This window comes from Henckelia pumila, chromosome 3, assembly GCF_033568475.1.
Source record: "Henckelia pumila isolate YLH828 chromosome 3, ASM3356847v2, whole genome shotgun sequence".
Taxonomy (NCBI): Eukaryota; Viridiplantae; Streptophyta; class Magnoliopsida; order Lamiales; family Gesneriaceae; genus Henckelia; species Henckelia pumila.
In genome coordinates this window covers 65,978,588-66,000,625 of record NC_133122.1, presented here as the reverse complement: position 1 = coordinate 66,000,625, position 22,038 = coordinate 65,978,588, and the positions used below count along the sequence as shown (strand labels likewise).

The 22,038-nt window shown below is 34.1% G+C and overlaps 3 protein-coding genes across 4 annotated transcripts; 1 reads left to right on the top strand and 2 right to left on the bottom strand.

The window, feature by feature from the left end:
- The first annotated feature begins 466 nt into the window (after positions 1 to 466).
- On the top strand, positions 467 to 3,054 carry LOC140891218 (uncharacterized). The gene is made up of 2 exons (XM_073299589.1): positions 467 to 1,201; positions 1,374 to 3,054. The coding sequence occupies exon 2, from the start codon at positions 1,796 to 1,798 to the stop codon at positions 2,810 to 2,812; it is 1,017 nt and encodes a 338-aa protein (XP_073155690.1). The 5' UTR covers positions 467 to 1,201; positions 1,374 to 1,795; the 3' UTR covers positions 2,813 to 3,054.
- A 6,171-nt stretch (positions 3,055 to 9,225) lies between these two features.
- On the bottom strand, positions 9,226 to 12,853 carry LOC140891732 (NADH dehydrogenase [ubiquinone] 1 alpha subcomplex subunit 1). The gene is made up of 3 exons (XM_073300353.1): positions 12,703 to 12,853; positions 12,502 to 12,620; positions 9,226 to 9,486 (listed from the first exon to the last, which is right to left on the bottom strand). The coding sequence occupies exons 1-2, from the start codon at positions 12,808 to 12,810 to the stop codon at positions 12,525 to 12,527; spliced, it is 204 nt and encodes a 67-aa protein (XP_073156454.1). The 5' UTR covers positions 12,811 to 12,853; the 3' UTR covers positions 9,226 to 9,486; positions 12,502 to 12,524.
- A 1,164-nt stretch (positions 12,854 to 14,017) lies between these two features.
- Positions 14,018 to 16,855, bottom strand: LOC140890983 (histone acetyltransferase TAP1). 2 transcript variants are annotated; one of them, XM_073299181.1, is made up of 9 exons: positions 16,791 to 16,855; positions 16,564 to 16,708; positions 16,404 to 16,483; positions 16,065 to 16,125; positions 15,628 to 15,808; positions 14,991 to 15,090; positions 14,701 to 14,801; positions 14,487 to 14,580; positions 14,018 to 14,352 (listed from the first exon to the last, which is right to left on the bottom strand). In XM_073299181.1, the coding sequence occupies exons 2-9, from the start codon at positions 16,605 to 16,607 to the stop codon at positions 14,273 to 14,275; spliced, it is 741 nt and encodes a 246-aa protein (XP_073155282.1). In that variant the 5' UTR covers positions 16,608 to 16,708; positions 16,791 to 16,855; the 3' UTR covers positions 14,018 to 14,272. The 2 variants fall into 2 exon arrangements, with proteins under 2 accessions (XP_073155282.1, XP_073155281.1); XM_073299180.1 differs by lacking the exon at positions 16,791 to 16,855 and having other exon boundaries at positions 16,564 to 16,757.
- Between the last annotated feature and the right edge of the window lie 5,183 nt (positions 16,856 to 22,038).

Below are 22,038 nucleotides of genomic sequence, written 5' to 3'. Positions count from 1 at the left end.
CATATCAAACCTTATGTCCTGATTCCATCTTTAATCGAAACAATCACCGTCCATTCTAAAATGGACGACTTTTCATGTTTATTTCATCATCTTGTGCCTCGTCGAAAATTTTCAACATAACTGTATAGAGATGGTCCTAATAGCTCTCTGATATAGTGTGACAAAGTGTTTACATGAATAATCCAATGACTCATATTTTTTTCCCTTGGATCCTTGACATTGAACAGACCATGTCATAACAATACATTTAAGAGTGATTTTCCAGTTATATATTCCAAATATGACTTACTTTCCATATTAATCATGTCCCGTAAGGGTTAAAAAACATATGGTATCTTAGAAGAAACGATCTTTTGTTGTTCTTTTAATGTTTTACCGTTACGTCGTACCCGAGTAAATGTTGATTACTTCTTTTATTTTGCAAGATCCCCTCCAAAATGCATTTTGTTAGCTTACGAGCTAGATTTTCATTGAGTGTCATTTTACATAACCTACCACGAGTACTTTACAGTGTATATAATCTCCACTTTCTTCTAGTTGTATTTCCCTTTGCTTTCCTGTCTGTGTCTTTTACTTGTACACACACTGTATCTGTATCTACTTCCATAGTTCCATCGCTTTCTTCTCTCCACCAACTTCATCTTCCACCTCGAACATCTTTCGCGCACGCTTGTACATTACCCAGCTGCTCTCGTTCTCTAACTTTGCTTCTACACCGACCCTTTTCACTCCAGTCTAGTTCTTTATCTCTTCTATGATTTATGATGATAATAGTGAAAAAATTTGTGTGTTGGAAGTTGACCCATCGAGTAGTTTTTGATTTATAGGCGGATTAGGATAGGGAAGTGATCATTATCTGTTTTGATTTTTGTGAAAATAATACGGGCTTTCTTAGATTTTCCCCCTTTTTTCGCCAACAAAAAAAGTTAAAGAAAAGGTTGGATCTCATTGGGTAATTTGGGTGAGTGAGGTGATTCCGGGGCTTACGTTTCTCGGGAAATTAATTGTATTCGCTTATTGGGTTTCATCTGCATTCATTTACTTCAGTCATTCCACTGTTGGGAGTATTCTTTTCCTGTTTATACGGAGGGAACCGCGATTTTGTCGGTGCGCCGCGTCCCTTACGGATTAGGGTTTTTACATGTGGGTATATAAAGATACAGAATCCGCCGGCTTGGCTGCAACTTGGAGTGGGGGAACGGTAATAACATGTTGAGTTCTTGATTTGGGAATTTTATATTCAGTTTGGAGTTTCGTTGACTTCTTTATAGAAGAGAGGCTTCTTTTTCATTTTTTATTTTTTTATTTTATGTTTTTAAAATTCTGATGCAGTAGAATCTCTCTTTTTTTTTTCTTTTTTTTTGGGATTATAGTATTAGATATGGTGATGGTATAAGATTCTAAAGGAGAGAGGAGGTGAGGGACTTAAAAGTGCTTGTGAGGTTTGCTGCTGCTTTCCAACGGTTCGAAGTTGCCCTTCTTGGCTTTACTGTCTTGGAAGACTTTGCAGCTTTTGCCCTACTGTCACTGTTGGTTAACGATCATGGAATATGATTCTGTATGAACTTTGGTAACCTGTGATGTGTGATTGTGAAGTTTCTTGATCCTGTTATTGTTTATTATTAAAGGATTGGGGGACTTTGTTCTTTGCCTGCTCGATCTTTTGGGATCCAAGGTTCATTTCGGCATTCAGATTGCCAGTGGGTGGACTATTGCCATTTTTGCCTTGCAATTAGATTTGGATCTACTACATTTGGTTGGCTAGCATTAGTTTGATAGTTAGAAGTATCCATCCATGGGACTTGTTAGAGGTCTTGCATTGGTTGGTCTCTCTGTTATGTGGTTATTCTTGTTGCTGAGAGTCACTGGAGCTCAATCACCTCCTTCTCCAACTTCTAATTCAATGTTTAGTAATGCACGGGCGCTAGATGCTCTCCTCCAAGACTATGCGTACCAGGCATTTGTGCGTCCACGAACCGGTGTTGTCTATGATGGGGCTGTCCCCTCTAATCTCTCTGGGATTCAGGTTTCGGCCATGAGACTCAGGAGTGGTAGCTTAAGGACGAAGGGTGTTAGTATGTACAAGGAGTTTGAGATTCCCAAGGGCGTTAAGGAACAGCCTTATGCAGAGAGGCTTGTTCTGGTCTACCAGAATTTGGGCAATTGGTCTATGGTATATTACCCCCTTCCTGGTTACATGTATTTATCGCCAATTTTGGGCCTTCTAGCTTATGATGCTGCGGATCTTAAGGCCAAACACCTGCCTGTGCTGGATATCAAGGCGTCTGGTCAACCCATATCTATCAAGTTTTCGGAATTAAAGTCCGTGCCAGAAGGATCAGTTCCCAAGTGTGCTTCATTTGATTTAAACGGTTCAGTTAGTTTCTCTAGTGTGTTGTCAGATAACATCTGTACAACATTCCAACAAGGGCACTTCTCTATTGCGGTGGAATCAGTTGCCCCTGCTCCTGCGCCATTCTCCTTCCCTCCACCACCACCACCACCGACACCGACATCACCTCCGCCACCACCACGAGGAATGATTGGTACTCCTGAAGAGCAGGAAGGGAGTAACAAATCCAAGGTGTGGATAATTGTGGGGTCAGTGGTAGGAGGATTTGCATTGTTCATTATTCTGGGACTCGTGATCGTGTGGCTGCGCAAGTATAAACGTAGGAAGAAAATGCATCAAATGGAGAGGGCAGCAGAGGTTGGGGAGGCTTTGCATATGACCACTGTTGGAAGCACTAAAGCACCAGCAGCTACCGGAACAAGGACGCAACCATCACTCGAGACCGAATATGTACCCTGAGTTTAATTTTGGAATTCTTGCTTTCTGATTGCAGACCATTTAGGTGTCTAGTCCATTGTTTTGTTCATTCTCGTGGGTTGTGACGTGGGAAGTATAGAGATTATTGTTGGTGTATATAATAATCTATCGAAAAATTCTTAGAAAAGCATTCATATTCGATTCAAGTGTCAGTAGTGTGCATTTTGGCTGAAACCAGTGGATATCTGAGATGAAGGAAATTTACTTGTCACACTACTGGATTTTTTAGTACCACCTCTTTTCTGGTAGCTAATGTCTGAAGGTGGTTGATTATGTTCTGAAATCCATTGATTTTTTAAACTTTCCTTAGAACCATTAACTCAAACAATTCCATTCTAAATGAAAACTAGACACATCACAATTTGGAAATCTAAGATTTACAACAACTATATGAAAAGGTAATAGGAAGTATAAATTCTTCTCAAGTTCTAAGTTACAATTGGTGTACATATTTTGAAAAGTTTCGACTTTTATTAGCCAAGAGTCAAAATACAATGTGTATATTTCTTTTAATAGCAAATAAAATATTCTTAATATTCCATAAATAATAAGTATTAGATGAATAAATCTAATTAGTTTCATAATCTTATAAGATGCCATATCAAATTTACATTGATTAGCCTGGATTTTTTCAGTGGAAAAAAAAAGGACAAGAACGCTTCATGCATGCGCATACCGATACTTATGAAACATTATTGTAATGAAACGTACGTGCTCATAATTAGAGCTGTCAAACGGGCTAACCTCCGGCGGGGCGGGCTAGCCCATCAAAAACCCACCTTTTGGCGAGTCGATGACGGGTTGGAAATCCTCAATCTAACCCAACCCAAGATGGGTTGCGGGTTAGGCGGGCCAACTCGCGGGTTGGCTAACGACAAATAAAAATAAATAAATAATATTATAATTAATTATAAATATCATTTCATAAATATTAATAGAAACATATTGATAAAAATTTTAATTATTGATTTCATGTGTGTAAATTTTATATAAAATAATTAATACGAAAAAAATTCACAACTTTTATTAAAAAATACATATATCACAATAAAAATAAAAATAAATTATTAATTCTTCAGGCCCGCGACGGGCCAACCCGCGCGGGTCGCGGGCCTTAGCTAGGCCCACCTTTTGTTGGGTTGAAATTTTTTTTTCAACCCAACCCACTAAAATTGTGTGGCGGGCTGGGCCGACCCGACGACCTAACCCAAATTGACGGCTCTACTCATAATCAATATGCATCTATTTAGGAAGAGGAAACACCCCATAAATTCCCATTTAGATTTTCAATTGTACATTTCTATAATTAACTTTTTAAACTCACCTCAAGAAAAAGATTTCAGATTGTTTAAAAATCAAAATGAAAGTTTCAGTCATTTATTTTTACTAGAAACAATGTACGTGCGTTGCACGTGGAAAACACGTGTTGGAGTAATATAATTCAAAACAAAATTAGACAACTCTACAAAAATTATTTTGACAATAGTATTGAAACTTTTGATCATTCATGCTAAATAATTACTCTCAAATCGATTTTGAAATAAACATATTTGTTTAATTATTTTTAAAAAATGGATTAAATTTTGTAATGTTTTTTTTTTTTGTCGTATAATTTTCTTTTGCTTGTCTTATTATGGATTTCATTACATTTTTTTGGTCTTTTGTTATATGTATTATTCTCTCAATATATTTTTTTGTGCAATCAATGATACATACTATGACATTCCAGATCCGACGACTATCCCCACTATATCAACAAGGATATTTCCAGCATGCTTATGTTCATCCTCACTCGCACACATCCTTTGAAACTTCTCAAGGGTCGTCCATCCTATAATTGTCTCAAGTCAAGCATGCTTAATTTTGGAGTTCTCATATATACGATGAGATCTCAAAAAGAAGATATTCACCTTGATGATATGAGTAGTTCCTATCAAAATTTTCAAGCCCAAACCGTTCAGTCACATACCTACGTAGTCTGAGACCTCTCTCATTTCGGTATAAAATCGGTTTATTCAAATTCTTCTTCTCATAAAAGCCTGTCAAGAGCCGCTTAATTCTTTGAACTTCTTGACACAGACGATTATTCTCCACCCTCTTGTCAGTCTCGGACATCACAAGTACAGTCTATGAACTTTGACTTTTTGCAATGATACAACATAACCACTTAAGGTGAGTTAACTCTTAATTTACACTAAAAGAGATACTTGTATATTTGAGTTTTATATAACGTAACCCATTTAATATTTTTAATAGTTCACGTTGTGTTGCATCTTTTAATCCACTAACTTTGTAATGAATCATTTTAGCTCAATCAAATGTTAGTTTTTTATTTTTTTTAACTAAATAAAAGCCTCTCACTTTCCCCAATTTTGAGAATTCAATATTAGTAAGCTATAGGTAATAGACAATTATTTAGTTTTTACTTGTGTTACTTTTTGTTTAATTGTGTAGTTTTTTTATATACCTTGTCTAGTTCACGTTTTATGGGTTTTTTTAACTTTTATATTAATGATTATATATGTATTGCATGCATACAATATACATCTACAATTTATATTCAAAATATCAATATTTATGCGTCAAAATAAATTTATTGAATCATAATTTAATAACTATTTACAAACTAAAATATACATCATAATTAAGATTCAAGATTAACACGCTGACATAGAATCATGATAAAAATCTGAAGAATAAATGGTGTTAGTTCAAAGACAAAATGTGATAATTATAAATGACGTTAGATTAATTAATTAGAATATTTTAATATCTGTGTTTAATTAATTAAAAAGTTTTCGATACAGTATGTTGATAATTGTTTTTTATGTATGAGTTAGTGATTGAGTTATGTATGATCATGTTTTGAATTTTTTTTTCTTTCTAATAATAGTTTCTTGTGAGTTAAATTTTCAAATGAAACAAATTATCAAAACAAAAATTAATTATACAATTCAAGAATTCGGTTTATTCGATCAGTGAAATCATTAGTTTGCTAATTTAATATATTTTGAACTCATATTCGATGAGTTTGACAAGAAAAATAACGTAGAATAACAAAATATAAGTAAAATTATTTGATTGCATTTGTAGCGCTATATTTATATTTCATATATGTTTGAATTATTTCATTTATTTATTTTTAATATCCATATATTATTCTGTAATATTAGTAGATAAACAATGTGTAAAAAACATAGACATTTAAGTATGTAGTACATTATACAATTTTTTATTTAAATATTCATATAATATATTGTAAAATTTATAGAAAAATAGTGTATGAAAAATAAGAATATTTAATTAAACTCATAATTAGAACTCAAACAGTGATTAAAAAAAGATATATAAATTGATTATATTTTGTAATAGTAATTAATATATAATTGATAATAACTAATATATTAACAGAAAAAATAATGTGTAAAAAATAAATTACATTGTGTACATTTTTATATTTTAAGTATCTATGCATATATTATTATTATTATTATTATTATTATTATTATTATTATTATTATTATTATTATTATTATCTTGTAAGATTAATAGAAAAATAATTTGCATTAAATAATTTAAATATATTTATAGGACTATGTAACATTAATTTATTTTAAGTACTCATATACTATCTTGTAAGATTAATAGAAAAATAGTGTGGATTAAATAAATTAAATATAGTTTAAAAGAAAAACTTAAATAAGAAAATGAGCAAATAATAAATAGTATATACACAAAATATGAAAGTGAAAAAAATAAAATAGCGTGTAAAAAAATATTTAAGTTAATTCATAATTGTTATTTATATATTTATAATAGTAATAGAATAGACCATCGACATATTAATAGAAAAATAAATTACACGATGTAAATTTTTTATTTTAAGTATTAATAAAATATATTTTAAGATCTAGAAAAATAGTGTGAATTAAATAAATTAAATAAATTTTGTAGGTAAAACTCAAATAAAAAAATGATCAAATAATAAATAGTAGTTGTATAAAATATAAAAGTGAAATTCTATAAATTAGTGTGTAAAAAAATATTTAAGTTAATCGTAATTCTTATTCTCCTATACTCATAATAGTAATAGAATAGGTAAAAGATAGATTAATATGAAAAATAAAGTAAGATATGGATTTTTTTTAATTTAAGTATACATATACTATCTTGTAAGATACCAAAATTTATTATTATTCTTAGTATTCCATGTGTTGGTTCATCTGTGAAGTAAAAAATCGAATACGATAAATTATAAATCAAAGTAAAAAATTGTTTTAAAATTTTATTTGAAAGAGTACATAGTATAATTTTTAAACAAATAATTTAATTGAAGTGTCACATGAATAAATAATTGAGAAAAAAACATTCATTATGTAATAAGAAAAACGGTAGTCACGTAAATTCACAATGAAAATCACATATTCATAGTAAAAAAAATATTTTAAAAATATTAATTGCATTTTAATTTTTTATTTGAAAGAGTTTATAACATAATGCTTAAATAAATAGTTTAATTGAAGAGTCAAGTGTTAAACTCACATATTTATATATATATATATATTTAAAAATACTAACAGTATTTTTTTTTTGAAAGAGTTCATAGTATACGAATAAATAAATGAAGAAAAAACACATTAATCTTATATAATAATAATAAAAATGTAACCATGTAAATTCACAATGAAAATAACATATTTATAATAGTAATAGATATTTAAAAATACTAACAGTATTTTTTTTTAAAGAGTTCATAGTATACGAATATATAAATGAAGAAAAAACACATTAATCTTATATAATAATAATGAAAGTGTAACCATGTAAATTCACAATGAAACTCACATATGTAATAAGAAAAACGATAGTCACGTAAATTCACAATGAAAATCACATATTCATGATAGTAAAAAAAATATTTTAAAAATATTAATTGCATTTTAATTTTTTATTTGAAAGAGTTTATAACGTAATGCTTAAATAAATAGTTTAATTGAAGAGTCAAGTGTTAAACTCACATATTTATATATATATATTTAAAAATACTAACAATTTTTTTTTTTTTGGAAGAGTTAATAGTATACGAATAAATAATGAAGAAAAAACACATTAATCTTATATAATAATAATGAAAAGGTAACCATGTAAATTCACAATGAAACTCACATATGTAATAAGAAAAACGGTAGTCACGTAAATTCACAATGAAAATCACATATTCATAGTAAAAAAATAATTTAAAAATATTAATTGCATTTTAATTTTTTATTTGAAAGAGTTTATAGCATAATGCTTAAATAAATAGTGAAACTCACATATTAATATATATTTAAAAATACTAACAATATTTTTTTTTTTTGAAAGAGTTCATAGTATACGAATAAATAAATGAAAAAAAAAACACATTGATCTTATATAATAATAATGAACGGGTAACCATGTAAATTCACAATGAAACTCACATATTTATAATAGTAATAAATAATAGATAATAGATAATAGATTTATTTGAAAGATTTTATAGCATAATTCTTAAATAAATAGTTTAATTGAAGAGTCAAGTGTTAAACTCACATATTTATATAGATATTTAAAAATACTAATAGTATTTTTGTTTTTGAAAGAGTTCATAGTATACAAATAAATAAATGAAGAAAAAACAAATTAATTTTATATAATAATAATGAAAAGATAACCATGTAAATTCACAATGAAACTCACATGTTTATAATAGTAATAGATAGTAATAAATAATAGATATAATAATAATGAAAGGGGTAACCATGTAAATTCACAATGAAACTCACATATTTATAATAGAAGATTTTATTCAATAATATATTAGATTATTGAGATATTAATTAATCCTGAAAAGTGAAAACATAAAACCGGATGTAAATTTCCAAAAATAATTCAAAACTCGATTAAAATAAAAGGACAATTTCAAAATTATTGTTACACTATTTATAAAATCATCTTCGTACTAAAATTTTTGTAGAATGTTTTCCCAATGATTTATCCGCAGATTTGTCCAAACTAAGGTTTTCAACTCATTACTCCGTTTTCTTCAAAAAAATATCATTAGCCAGTTCACTCTATGCATAACTTCCACGGAGTAAAGCAAACAATGTAAGCTACGAGACTCTGAACATAATAGACCCATTCTTTTAGACATTTTGTTCGGCAATTGCTGAGTGGTTACTTGATGCAAAACAAGAACTAATGAGGTGTTTTGTTCGTATATAGGTTCCGTTCCTGTTTATTGAATCTAACAAGTTGCGGGGTAAGCGATCACAACGTTTACGCCACCCCGTTATCAAATCTATTGAGTCGTCCCCTTTGAAAATTTTTCTAGGTTTGCTCTTTGATGAATGGCATACAGGTTAACAAGTTCCTGAACACTGGACAACAAAAAACATGGTATCTTGTATCACAGATTGATGAAATAATTTGTCATATCTTTTGGAATGTTAAGAAGTTTTCAGGCATTATCACAAGGCCATGTTCCGCCACCAAATAACATTTCCCACGTGATAAGAGTGGGTTCCAAAGAAATAAACACAAGAAAATACAACTACAAAGTAGTTCGCGTAAAAGTCCACAGACCGATAACCTGGCATTCATTTTTATTCGAAGAAGTTTCCCAACATCGTTACCTGCATCACCGTGACAGAAAAAATAACAGGAAATTAATTCCAATATACAAGCACATACATAAATTAACAGAGGAGATATGATGTAGTAGATTTAAACTTGACAAAAAAGAACTAGAAACAGAGATATCTTTAAGGAGACAAAGAATAATTGATCTAACATTGGGCTTTAACCGCGATGCTTAAGTTGGTGTTTGGTTTGGGTTTTTCAGCAGCCATTGCAATTTGCAATGGAAAACCTTGAAATGACTATGTAACATTTCTTAAGATAGTCTGGAAAACCATCTTAACCACAGCTAATGGATTTTGGTCTCCTTTAGCTTGCCCCAGACCCCTTAGCCAAAGACATCCTCATGCATGGCTCTGACTCCTCTGCTTCTCGACAACTGCTGCTTGGCCAGATTGCCTCAGATATCTTAGATTTTGCACACTTCATTTTCTATTACATTCATTGTTCCAGGCCATGATTTGGAAAGTTAATATCTTGTGCCAATATTTTTCTCCTTTATGGTATTATTGGCACCATTAAGATTTTGTACACTTCTGCTATGACTGACATTTAATTATTGATAACTATATAAATTTAGTTAAATTACTTGTTTGAGGCTTATACAATGTTTCACTTTCTAGAAAAGTAGGTAAACTTGCTCTTATTTAACTCTTCCGTCACCATGAAGAATGGCTGAATCCGAGAGATGTTGAGGTGAAAGTGAATGATGCAGCAAGGTTGAGTTTTCAGGATGCAATACTCAAAATCTGAATTTGCTAAGTGAAAAAAAGTGAAACAAAAGAAGAAAGATCGAATCCGTTAGAAGCTAAGCTTGAATTGCTCCCACACCCAAAACAAATGAAGATTGACAAAATGAGATGCCGAGAACAAATGAAGATTGATAAAGTGAGATGCCGAGAACTATGCTTGAATTTGGGAGCTGTGATGCCCAAAATAAATTACATGGCATAGCTACGTCCAGAATGTTAAACCTATTTTTAAAGTAACATACGGAAAAAAGAGGTTGAAAGTAAGATCTAGGAAATTTAAATGAAAAACATCGGACTATAACCATGAAATTCTCATCTATTATCAGTTTTCAACTTTTCATCAAGGAAGAGTGTGGAAATTTTTGGAAAGATCAACTCCTCAATTTTCTCCGTCTTAAGTTAATTATCTTCAAGCTCTTATTAAAAAAAAGTTATTTATCTTCAAGCTCTTATTAAAAAAAAAAGTTATTTATCTTCATGCAAACTTCACATGGTGCAAAGCCTACACCTTTGTCATTCCATAACAAACAAAAAACTGGAAACTTTTTGTGGCAAGAAATTCCACAGACAGTAAATAGGCATTCTGTCCGAACTCTGGCTTGAAGCAAACATCAAAAGTATGCCTACAATAAAATAAGTAGGTTAACTCCATATATTATATTATAGCCTTTGTGATTACTTTCATTCTATATCATCGGACCAGTGGTTGAAGGAAACTTAACAACACAACGCCATATGACATAACCGCCTCAAAGAGATCCATCTTATATATGCTTGCAAGTAAGGGAGCCAAAATAAAATTTAAGTGCAGAACTGCGAGTATATCACTTGAGTCTTGACCCATCACAGAAAACAAAGTTGTGTTTGTATCAAATGAAATGAAGACTTTTATCCAAAATGTCTCTTTTGAATTAAAAAATGGGAACAAAGATCCTTGATTTGATCGAAAAATGTTCAAATACAGCTGCATAAACGAGCCTAATAATTTTCTCAATATCAATAATCTAAATTGCACTTATTTTAAGCAGCCATCTTCTCAAAGGCCACAAAGTTCTTAAAGTTTGCAATGAATATCCTGGTGCTTTGACAAATTCTAATAACGTAATCGAAAATGCGTTACTCCATGCACAAATTGTCTAAGAAAATTATATTGGAGGTAGATATTCCAGTTTTTATAAAATAAACCTGTCACATTGCATCTCATTGATTGACCCGGAAATATATATTTGGACTCTGATTTATATTCCCAGCAACATGATCTTGATCTTTCTAAACTCCAACCAACCTAATCCTCCATAGATTCACAGCCTAAAATCTTAGACACAGATTATTACACGCTATGAGAATTCTCAAATTACCTACAAACTCTCCACTCGTATTTTTTTTCCAGCCAGAGAAGTCACACAATAAAATAACTTGTTGCAGACTTGCAGTTTTTAGTTTTGCAAAATATGAATTTGGAAAATGATTGTCTAAAGGACAAAGGTATGTGTATCATTCCTGTATTTTACGACGATCTTAGCAAATCCCTCTATATTTTTTTACAAAAAAAGAAAAAAGAAAAGATAACAATGAATAGTACCACCCTTTAGGATTTGTTAAAAACCCTTGGCAAAAGTTTTTGTGTTAGAAAAAACACCGAGCATGGATAAATTATTATATCCTGTATACATAGTACGATCTTTTGTCTAAAAAGAAAGATAAATTAACTTTCCTAACAACAAAAAGAAATCAATGCTTTGTTCAATTGAAAAAATAATGAATACTTGTTTCACACTTGCATTTGTGAAGAATAAGAACCATTGGAAGGGGAACATGGTCGTGTCCAATTGTTGAAGCTTTTGTCCTCTATAATTATGCAGAGGACACAAAAACTGTTCTCATTCTCGCTTTACCTCAAAGAACCATGAAGTTCACCCAATCTTATTATATGTTGAATTCGGTTATATCACAAGCTGTGATCGTGTCCCAAGAAGTAAATGGTTATATAAAGGCAACTGAAGATATTGAATGTTTATCTCAGATTATGGAAGTGAATTGTCGAATTGAAGATACAAGAATTTTCTGTCACAAATTATCTTCTTCGCAACAAAAACACGAAGACCTTGCCCCAATCCCCCAGAAGTATCGACAAAAGCACTAAAGCTTCTTAGGTTACGAATTATCAATCGCTACTCCAAAATTTTCTTCAGATGACCAGAGGTTATTGATAGTGAAGGCAGTTTGCAAAACCTAGAACAAGAAGGGAAAAGGAAAAACCTTTTACGAAGCGGACAACCTATCTAGCTGGAAGGGGAACGAGAGGAGAGGACCTCCATGATCTTCTTATCCCGTTTCTCCATCGCTACATCCCACACGTCGTTCCCGATGTGCTTCGGCTGCCAAAATTGTACGATTCATTTATCAGAACGATTCAAAACGAAAATAAAAAGAGAGAGGAATGGATCTGGAAGAACAGACGCGGCCATGGGCAGCTTTGTGGATAAAATATTGGGCGTTTCCCATAACGCAGAGCATCCCCGCTATAATCCCCAGAGGTAGCATTGCTTCTAGCCACACCATCGCCATTTCCGATTGCTTCCCTCTGCCACAGTCGTCTTCTTCTTCTTCTTCCTCAGTAGACTCTATTGAATGATAAATGGTTAATCTACGGATAACGGACCGATGGTTTTGGGCCTTTCTCCTGATTTGGGTTTGACCCAATTAAATTCTTTAACGGGGCTTGACCCAATTGAGGTAGTAATGCCTTCGATTAAAACATTTGGGCCTCTCTATGAATTTGGTATCTGTTTTATAATTTCGATTTTTACTGATAATTTTCGATGTGATACACTTATACTAATGTAATATCAATATAACCATAATGTGTGTAATTATATTTTATTTTTTACTATTTATTAAGGGTAGACATACTAAAATAACTAATGGTGTCTTGATCTGTTTTTAAAAATATCTAAACTACCATCACCCCAATTCTCATTACCCCACTTCTCCACATTTTCACGTTTCTTATTTCCCACTTAAATCTCAAACACATTCATTCCTCTTTTTTTTTTTTTTTTATGTGTGTGCGCTTATTTGCTAGTGCCAATAGTGGAACGGTAATTTTCTTAATTATTAAGAAAGTGTTTGCAATAGATTGTGCTTTTGTAGAAGTGATTAATTTATAAATTATAAAAAAGTTAAGAAAAGGTAGTGTTTGGAAACAAATCTGAAAATCTAAAAAAATCAAAGTTGGGTAGTGTTTGATAAATAAGTGATTAGATTGATTTTAACAATAACCTTTTATTATAATCACTTTTGGAGAATCATAATCATCACATGACTAGTTTTTGGATTTCAATTAAGTTAAGATAAGCTAACACATAATCTAGGTATAAAAAACACATAAAAATGATTTTTTTAAGCCAAAAGCTAACAATCACTTTTTTTTAGTGATTGCAAACACTCCTCCCTAAATTTCCTTTATTAGTAAATGTATGTAGCTCACGTTCTTAACCGAGACTCAAAAAATTCAAAGATACAAGATTCAAACCGAAATTTAACCACAGAGAATACAATCATAAAGAAGCAAACTCATTAAATAAATATATGCTTTCTGAGAAATACTTTTATTTTGTGGAATATTTAATTGATATAAATACAGATTTTCTAAACTTTTATACCATGATGTATAGGATTTGCCGATTTGTTGTTTTCAATAACCATATACGTTTATTTAGCTAAATTTGGACCAACTTCCAATAAAAATTTTAGTTTATACATGAAATACATATATCTAATTTTTCTAATTTCATATACTTCCCGTCCAAATGGCAGATGCATCATGCATGTCAACTAACAATGTGTTTAGAAAAAACAAAAAAACGTAGTAAATGAAGAATACATTTATACTAACATGACATTTTCAAATAAATTGTACATTGTAATTTGTACATGTAAAACCAGGACAAGTTTCCAAGCGAGTTTCGTGGTCTGGAATCCAATCGCTTTTGCATAGACGAGGAAAGCCTGTAAAATTTGAAACAAGCTAATACTTCGGGTGCCAGAACATGCCTTTGATGCCCTCTGGGTCAGGCTCGAAACCCAGATTCCGATAAAACTCCACAACTGCATAAATTATGAAAGAGCCAGATATCATGCTAACAACCATGTTCAGTGCTTGTTTCTGAATGTTTTCTAGGTTGCTCAGTGCAAACAAGCTCTACCCAATTGATTACTAGATGTTTGTTGCGGCGCTTTACCTTGACTATCTGCGAAAAGTGAAATGTTTCCGATGTCCCGTTGCAAAAGTGACCTTACAAGCTTCTCAATAAGGGCTTTCCCAAGTCCTTGGCCCTAAATCACAAATATGCATTCATAATCACAAAGCACAAGTAGCCAAGGACTAGATTTCCAAGCAAAGTTCGAACAAATTCGATTAAAGAGCTTCCTTCTAGCTTAGTATCATGAGACTACCTGATAGGAAGGATCGACAAGGACATCCCAAATTGTTGCGTTAAAAGCATGGTCAGATGTAGCCCGTGCCATGCCAATCAACTTCTTTTGATCGTTTCCCTCTGCCAAATAACTAGCCAAAGTACATAAGATGTCCGTCACTCAGTTTACAAAAAGCCAGACTGCCAGAGTACCCAAAGTTCCATAGATTACGAATGACTTTTGCAGCAAAGATGAGAAATATACTTCTATTAATTATTTTTAAGGCATAAATCTTTGTTGTTTAACCTGGAGATCCTATTACTAAGTACCTTCACCAGCTGATTTGCTAACGGAATGCAAAGTAGCAACCATATAGCTATTTCTCAGAGCTGCAGCAAGCTTTGACAAAGGTCGCCGAGGCCAACCAACCTATTAAACCCATAATGGAAATCATTATAGATTTAAATTTTTCCAAATTTAAGTGGTGCCAATATCACAAAAAATGCTAAAACTCTTTTCTGGTGCACAACCTCAAGTTGATTGAAACAGAAATAGATAAAGTCAATCAAAGAGGACCTCCGAAAAATAATGTAGATTTCTGACTTGATTTCCAAGTAAGAGAAACCATATGAATTCAAAGCAACAAGAAGACAAAAGGAGATTGCACAAAAGGCAAAATACATTTCATGACAATATTTTTCAATAAATTTGCTTTAATCAACGGAAAGCTTAAGTGGAAGTAACAGTTAGCTTTTCATATGGTGAATCACTGTAGGAGCACATTTTGTCTATTTTCACACAGCAAGCATTACATATTGGCAGCCATGCCTCTGTTGTAGAGGAGCAGAATGAAAGAGGCCAACAAGGGCCAAGATTATGTCCATGGAAACAAATCTGTCCAATGATTAGAATGAATAGTCGTCAAGAGAGAAAATAATAAGGACCCACAAAAAATGGTTGAATCACCTTATCACACAAAGCTTGAAGATCATACACATCGACACTACCACCGGATGCAAATATGATCTGCTCAACCGTTCCATCAGGTTGGGTTCTCTCGACAATAACAAATTCTTCGGGTAATGTATCTTCTTCTTCGGCTGTGGAAGGTGGTTCTATAACTTGTGTCGTATTGTTCTTCAAAATCCTAAAACATGAAGCACATCAAAGTATTCATCTTACCAACATCCTATAGATCATGGCATGTTTAGACGATATTAACATGCATTGGTTGCTACAGTAACATAACTGAGCCATTCTCGGCATATCCGCCTACTGATTATCCAAGAAATTATTCAAAGCCAAGGCTTTCAAGCTAACAGCAGCAGCCACCAAAATACATAAACAAATAAATAAACCTCCAGCTAACATATCTACCACACTACATATACCAAACACTTTACCCTGATCTTATGGATTCCCAAAACCGAACCTTAAGTCTAGAAATCTTTTGGTTCCTTGTACCTGCAAAGTAGACGGAGATCAGTGATATCAGAAAGCAAACCAGTGAACCATACATAAGTAGTACACTGGAAAGCTCGGTTTTTTACTCCCAAAGCCAAACCACCCAAGGCCCAAAGAAACAATTAGTTTCAACGCATTCTTACATAGCTATAATGAATATTTTCAAAACCCACAATCTGTTTCGGATGTCAAAGATACTGCAGCTTAAATATATTGAGCACAAATTGCCAATCAAGTAAAAAATGAATTCAAAACAAAAAGGCCATAATCGAAGAAACCTGTCCCGATCAAGAAATGCTGATGGGATGAAAACTTGAGTGGGAGAGAGCGGGAATCAAGAGAAACAAGCGGAGGATAACTGTAATAAGCAGAAGCAGCGTATTATTCCATTAGGAACTAGTAGCCAGAAGGAGTCGAGGGGTTGGGGTTGGTACTCACAGCTCGAATGCAGAGGGTAACACAAAAGCGGCGCGGGCCGCCATTTCTTGAGAGGCGGTGAGTGGGCTTCTGGCCACCAACACGACGGAGCTGATATGAAGAGCTAATCCACACAGTTAAGGGATACCCATTTCGCAGAGGATTCGATAATCGCACACACCCACAATTTTATTTGGACAAGCTTGTGTGTGTGTGTGTGTGTGAGCCTTGAGTTGAGACGGACATTCTAGAACGAGAAATTATATATTTGGCACGAAGAATATTTTTTTTTATTGATGGAGTTAAACAGAAGATTTATTTTATCTATATTATTATATAAAAGTGAGCTTATCACAATAATTAACTTTTTGAGTACATTTAAATTTTTTATTTTATAATTACTCTTTCTTATCTCATATCTAAATAAACCTCTCTCTCAGTCATTTTTTGGTTTTAAAAAAATTAAATAAAAAATTATTTATTTTACACATGTGCTTTTTACACTAATAAAATTGATATGTGTGATCGTTTGATAATAGTTTTTTTTTGAAGTTATATTTTATTGATAATTGTTGTAGAGCAATCTTGTTAAGTAGTAAAATTCGATTATTGTAAAAATTAAAATTTTTATTTTTGTGGTGATGACCGATGTGTATAAATAATGACCAAATTTTTATTGACTATTAAGTATTATCCATTGATTACATTAATTTTCACATTTAAATTTTATAATATCGTTTTAGCTCTTGTGGTTGACTTCTTGGCGTATATATAAATAAATGAACTTTAAATAATTTTAAAAACTATATTATAATCTTTCAAAAAAAAAAACGATATTATATTTTTTGAAGTTAAAAAAAAAAAAAAAAACTATGATTTAAATATAGGTAAGTCCATATGCTAAGCATTGATATGATAAATTTACTAGACGCTAACAATACTGTCATGCAATTCATGTAAATTGTGGTTAAATATAGGTAAGTTCATTATTTTGTTGATTTCCTTTAATATGCGGTGGATGATTTGTAGCGACCCGACCCGGATCCACTACCTAATCAGAGTTAAGAGCATAATTAAGCATGCATTAAATAAAATCGCTGCGAAAGACTTAAATACAAATAAATCGGCGGAATACAACCGGCTAAACAAACTCGATTATACAACCCAATCGAATCGAATTTAAATAAAACCTACAGCTAATCCTGCTGTCTTCAAGGTCACTGGCTACTCCAGGCTCCTGATGCTCAATCCTGCACCTACACCTGCCCCGTCGAATAGGGTATCCAGATACACAGAAAATATTGGACGTGAGCTCTAAGCTCAATACGAAACACGAATAAACATACAAATATGATGCATGCAAATGACCGGGTATCCATATCTGGGATAACTGTATACGAACTGCTCAGACTGGCGCCTGGAATATAAGCTCGTCACATCGGGGTAGCTAACCACTGTGCGCGACCACTCATTCCCGAATCACGGACGCAGACCACGGAGTCCTTCAGGTATCAGTACCTAAGGGTACTTGATATCAAACGTCCTAACAGGGCTGAGCAACCCTAACTGACTCATCTCGAAAGATATACAGATGTACAGGCACAAGATGATATGCACATGCCGCATAACAATAATAACATGCAAACACATAAATGCAACATATAAGCATGCATATCCGCTGACAATCTCAGTCAGTACTTACGTACCTTTCTAAGGCAGTCCTAGTAGTCTCACTCTAGGTTTCAAGCCTATCATCAAGCCTACAATGCAAATACCCATGCATCATTCAATAATCTCTAAAAACCTTAACTAAGCTATTGCATACTCCTAAATAATTTAAGGAGACCATAGCTATACCTGCGTCCGTCGTCAGCCCACTGATAGCGACTATCCCGCAACTAGGGCACTCCACTGCTGCGAATCCACAGCCTCGAACACGTCTTTACAACATGAGCACTGCTCCGCTATTATGTCAGACACTGTCTGACTATACTAAAACAAATATCCTACTCCAACTCTAAAATAAGAGTACCCAAAGCCCTAAAATAGGACCACGAGGGCGAAGGAGAGAATTCGGAATTGGTAAGAAATGAATGCCTCGGACCTTATATTTATAGGCATCGATCGGAACCTCCGATCCTCGATCGGAACCTCCGATCCTCGATCGGAACGTCCGATCCTGCCATCGGAGCTTCCGAACATCCTTATCTACCACGTGTCAAAATCTCACTGGTTGACTTCGGATAGGGGTGATCGGAGCTTCCGATCAACCACACGTCATGGATGAAGTAATTCGATTGGAGCTTTCGATCGTTCATCGGAGCTTCCGATCACCTTCAGAGCATCCGATCCTAACTTCGGAGCTTCCGATCTGTCTGACCCTCCGGACCATTTCTGATCATTTTGGGTCTATTTCCGGGCTCCGTTAATCCATTTAGAAGTCTCATTAATCACGTTTTACTAAATCTAACATGATCACACGATAATTACTCATTATCGTTAATTCTGGATATGGGCCACTACATTCCCACCACCTTAAAAGGATTTCGTCCTCGAAATCTAAGGTAAACCTCGGGACTATAGTATAAACCATTCGTCCAATTCATCAGTAGTTCCGGTTCAAAATATCTGGTCAAATAACCTTCGACAATACCAAACCTCGCTAAACCTGCAGGGTCTGTTCATTCACTGAACCACATCAGAACATAAACTCGATTTATAATTCGCACTGATTTCAAACTCGCACGCTTTTAACGATCACACTGGAAATCACTGCCTTCTTATCAGCAATCCTGTGAGAATCGAGTAACACTACTGACTATCGTGAGATATCCATCGATAACCGTAACAACACGGCACCTTCGGTCCAAATTGCCGACTGTATCAGCCATACTGCCTACAAATCTTAGCGATGACACTCCTGCTAAGATCGTAACTAGCCATCAGCTATTCTCTAGACATGCACGAATTCCATCGCTGCCCACGATAAAACCAGATACAACACATTGTATTTCACTGGTCTAACGGTAACATCGCATCCCTTGACGTTATCACAAAGTTCTAAACAAATTGATCTAGATTTGACTTTCGGTCAAATCCTAGATATCCTTCTTCCAAGAACTCATGTGAGTTACTCTTTATCACTAAGGATAAAATATTTCTTCCCAAAACAGTACCTTATGTGAATAGAAATGGCAACTATCGGCCACCAGTTTGCAAAGCAATCGCATCACTGCCACCACTCTAACCATCTGAAATCCTCAGACTGATTGTGATAAACCTTGATCCGAATCCCGCTATCGTAGATATCATCTACCCAATCGTATTAGTCATCCTTCCATGGATAACAACAAAATCCTGACAATTTTTGGCATCATAGTACGTACTTTCAGTACTCACTCTGCCTGATGAATGTTTCCCAAAGAACACCAACTAAGTAAACAGATGACAAAATCTTTTTACACAATTTCTTGTCTAAATGCATCCTTTGAGGTCGTCGACTCGAAATTCACTACCATCCTACTGAAACCCTCAGATGGACCAACACCACCCTCAGCATTAGTAGCCTATATCGAATGCTTACTTCTATCTCAGAACTAGAGATAGTATCGACGAAAACGATTCCGGTTAATCCTATTCCAGATAACCAAATTCTTGGCTCACTAGCGGGGATAACCAAACTGATTCACCTTGATCCCGCACAGAATCTATCAATACTAGTGGAAATTACGTTATCTAATCCTTTCAATGACACAACATATCAAAACGCACCGGGATATCAGTGAAAACAATCCTGCAAGACTCAGAAACACAAGTCTCAGCTGCTGTCTCATCCCATGAAACAACTAATGCTAACCTGCTAATGTTCATTGAAATCCATGAGCACTTGTCGAATCGCCTCTCAACAACAAATCTTGAGAAATCTGCTGGAAGCCCTCAAGCTAAACATTCTGACTAACAGTCCCCAAAATTTGTCCACTGACAATCTTGGGACAATTACTGAATCCTATTTCCGCAAACTGGATAAATCATTGCTAAAACCAAGCAATGTTCATATCAAAATCCGTCAATGGTAATCTCAGTAATGCTATTAACTAGAAAATGATCACAAGAGCCAACCTATGACTATTCTCGTGATCTGCAGAATCCAAAATCCCCGATTCTAGCATTCTTGGAGATTCCTTAGCGACTAAAGAATTTCCTAAATGCACTCGAATCGCTTTATCAAAGCATACCATACTTAAGTACTATTCCCAGTACTTCTTGATTCACTATATCCCAATCAGTACCGATTGGAATAATCTGATCAATCAAATCGATATATTGTAGCTCTCGCCATGCCTGACGGTACCAATTCTAATCAGACAATCATTGATCGATGAAACTCTCATGGCCGATCAATATCGATGATCTCATTGCCACACGTCCGCAGATCCCAACTACTTGGAATCAAAAGAATCACCACTGATTCAATCACTCATCTTTGACAAAGTCAGACAACAGTTACAAGTAGTCACTAGTGCTAAACCTGCACCAGTCTAGACATACTATCCACTGTCTATATTCATTCAAGATGATCATAAGGACTCGTTCAACCCAAGCCGCAATACAAGCCCGAAAGATTTCAACTATCGCTGAACATGCTCCTGATAACAATATCTCTTGCTAAGACTGCAATAAATCGAAACTGAGGTTACTTGCCGTGGTATCCCACCTGAAATTACCACCAAGTGTACACTGGCATAAATCACGCTATCCTCACGCCTCAAATAGTCATGTACAATCCTTAGCATCGGATATAATCTATGTAGTGACCCTTACCCGAATCACCTACTAACAGAACTTAGGCATGCAATTAACTTAATTAATCAGATATCAGAATAAAACTGCGGAAACCAAAAATATTATACAATTCCAAGTAAAGGAATATGAGATTCATCCGCCACATACCGTCGCAACAGAGATACGTGGAACACGTTGTGAATACTGGATAGATGCGGTGGCAAAGCTAGTCGATAAGCCAAATCGCCAATGCTCTCCAAGATCTCAAACGAACCGATAAACCTGGGAGACAACTTGCCCTTAAGGCCAAATCTGAGAATCTTGCGGAAAGGTGGCACTCTCAGAAACACTTTCTCCCCGACATCGAACTGCAAAGGCCTACGCTTGATATTAGCATAGCTGGCCTGACGATCCTGTGCAGTCTTAATCCGTTTCTTGATCTGATCAACAATATCTATCGCCTGCTGGATAAACTCCGGTCCCTCAGCCTGTCTCTCCCCCACTTCTTCTCAGAAGAGTGGAGTACGACAACGTCGCCCGTACAACGCCTCAAAAGGTGTCATCCCAATACTAGTATGATAGCTGTTGTTGTACGCGAACTCGATCAACGACAAATGATCCTGCCAGGCTGAACCAAAATCCATGACGCACGCTCTAAGCATATCCTCCAAAGTACGGATAGTGCGCTCTGACTGACCATCAGTCTCCGGATGA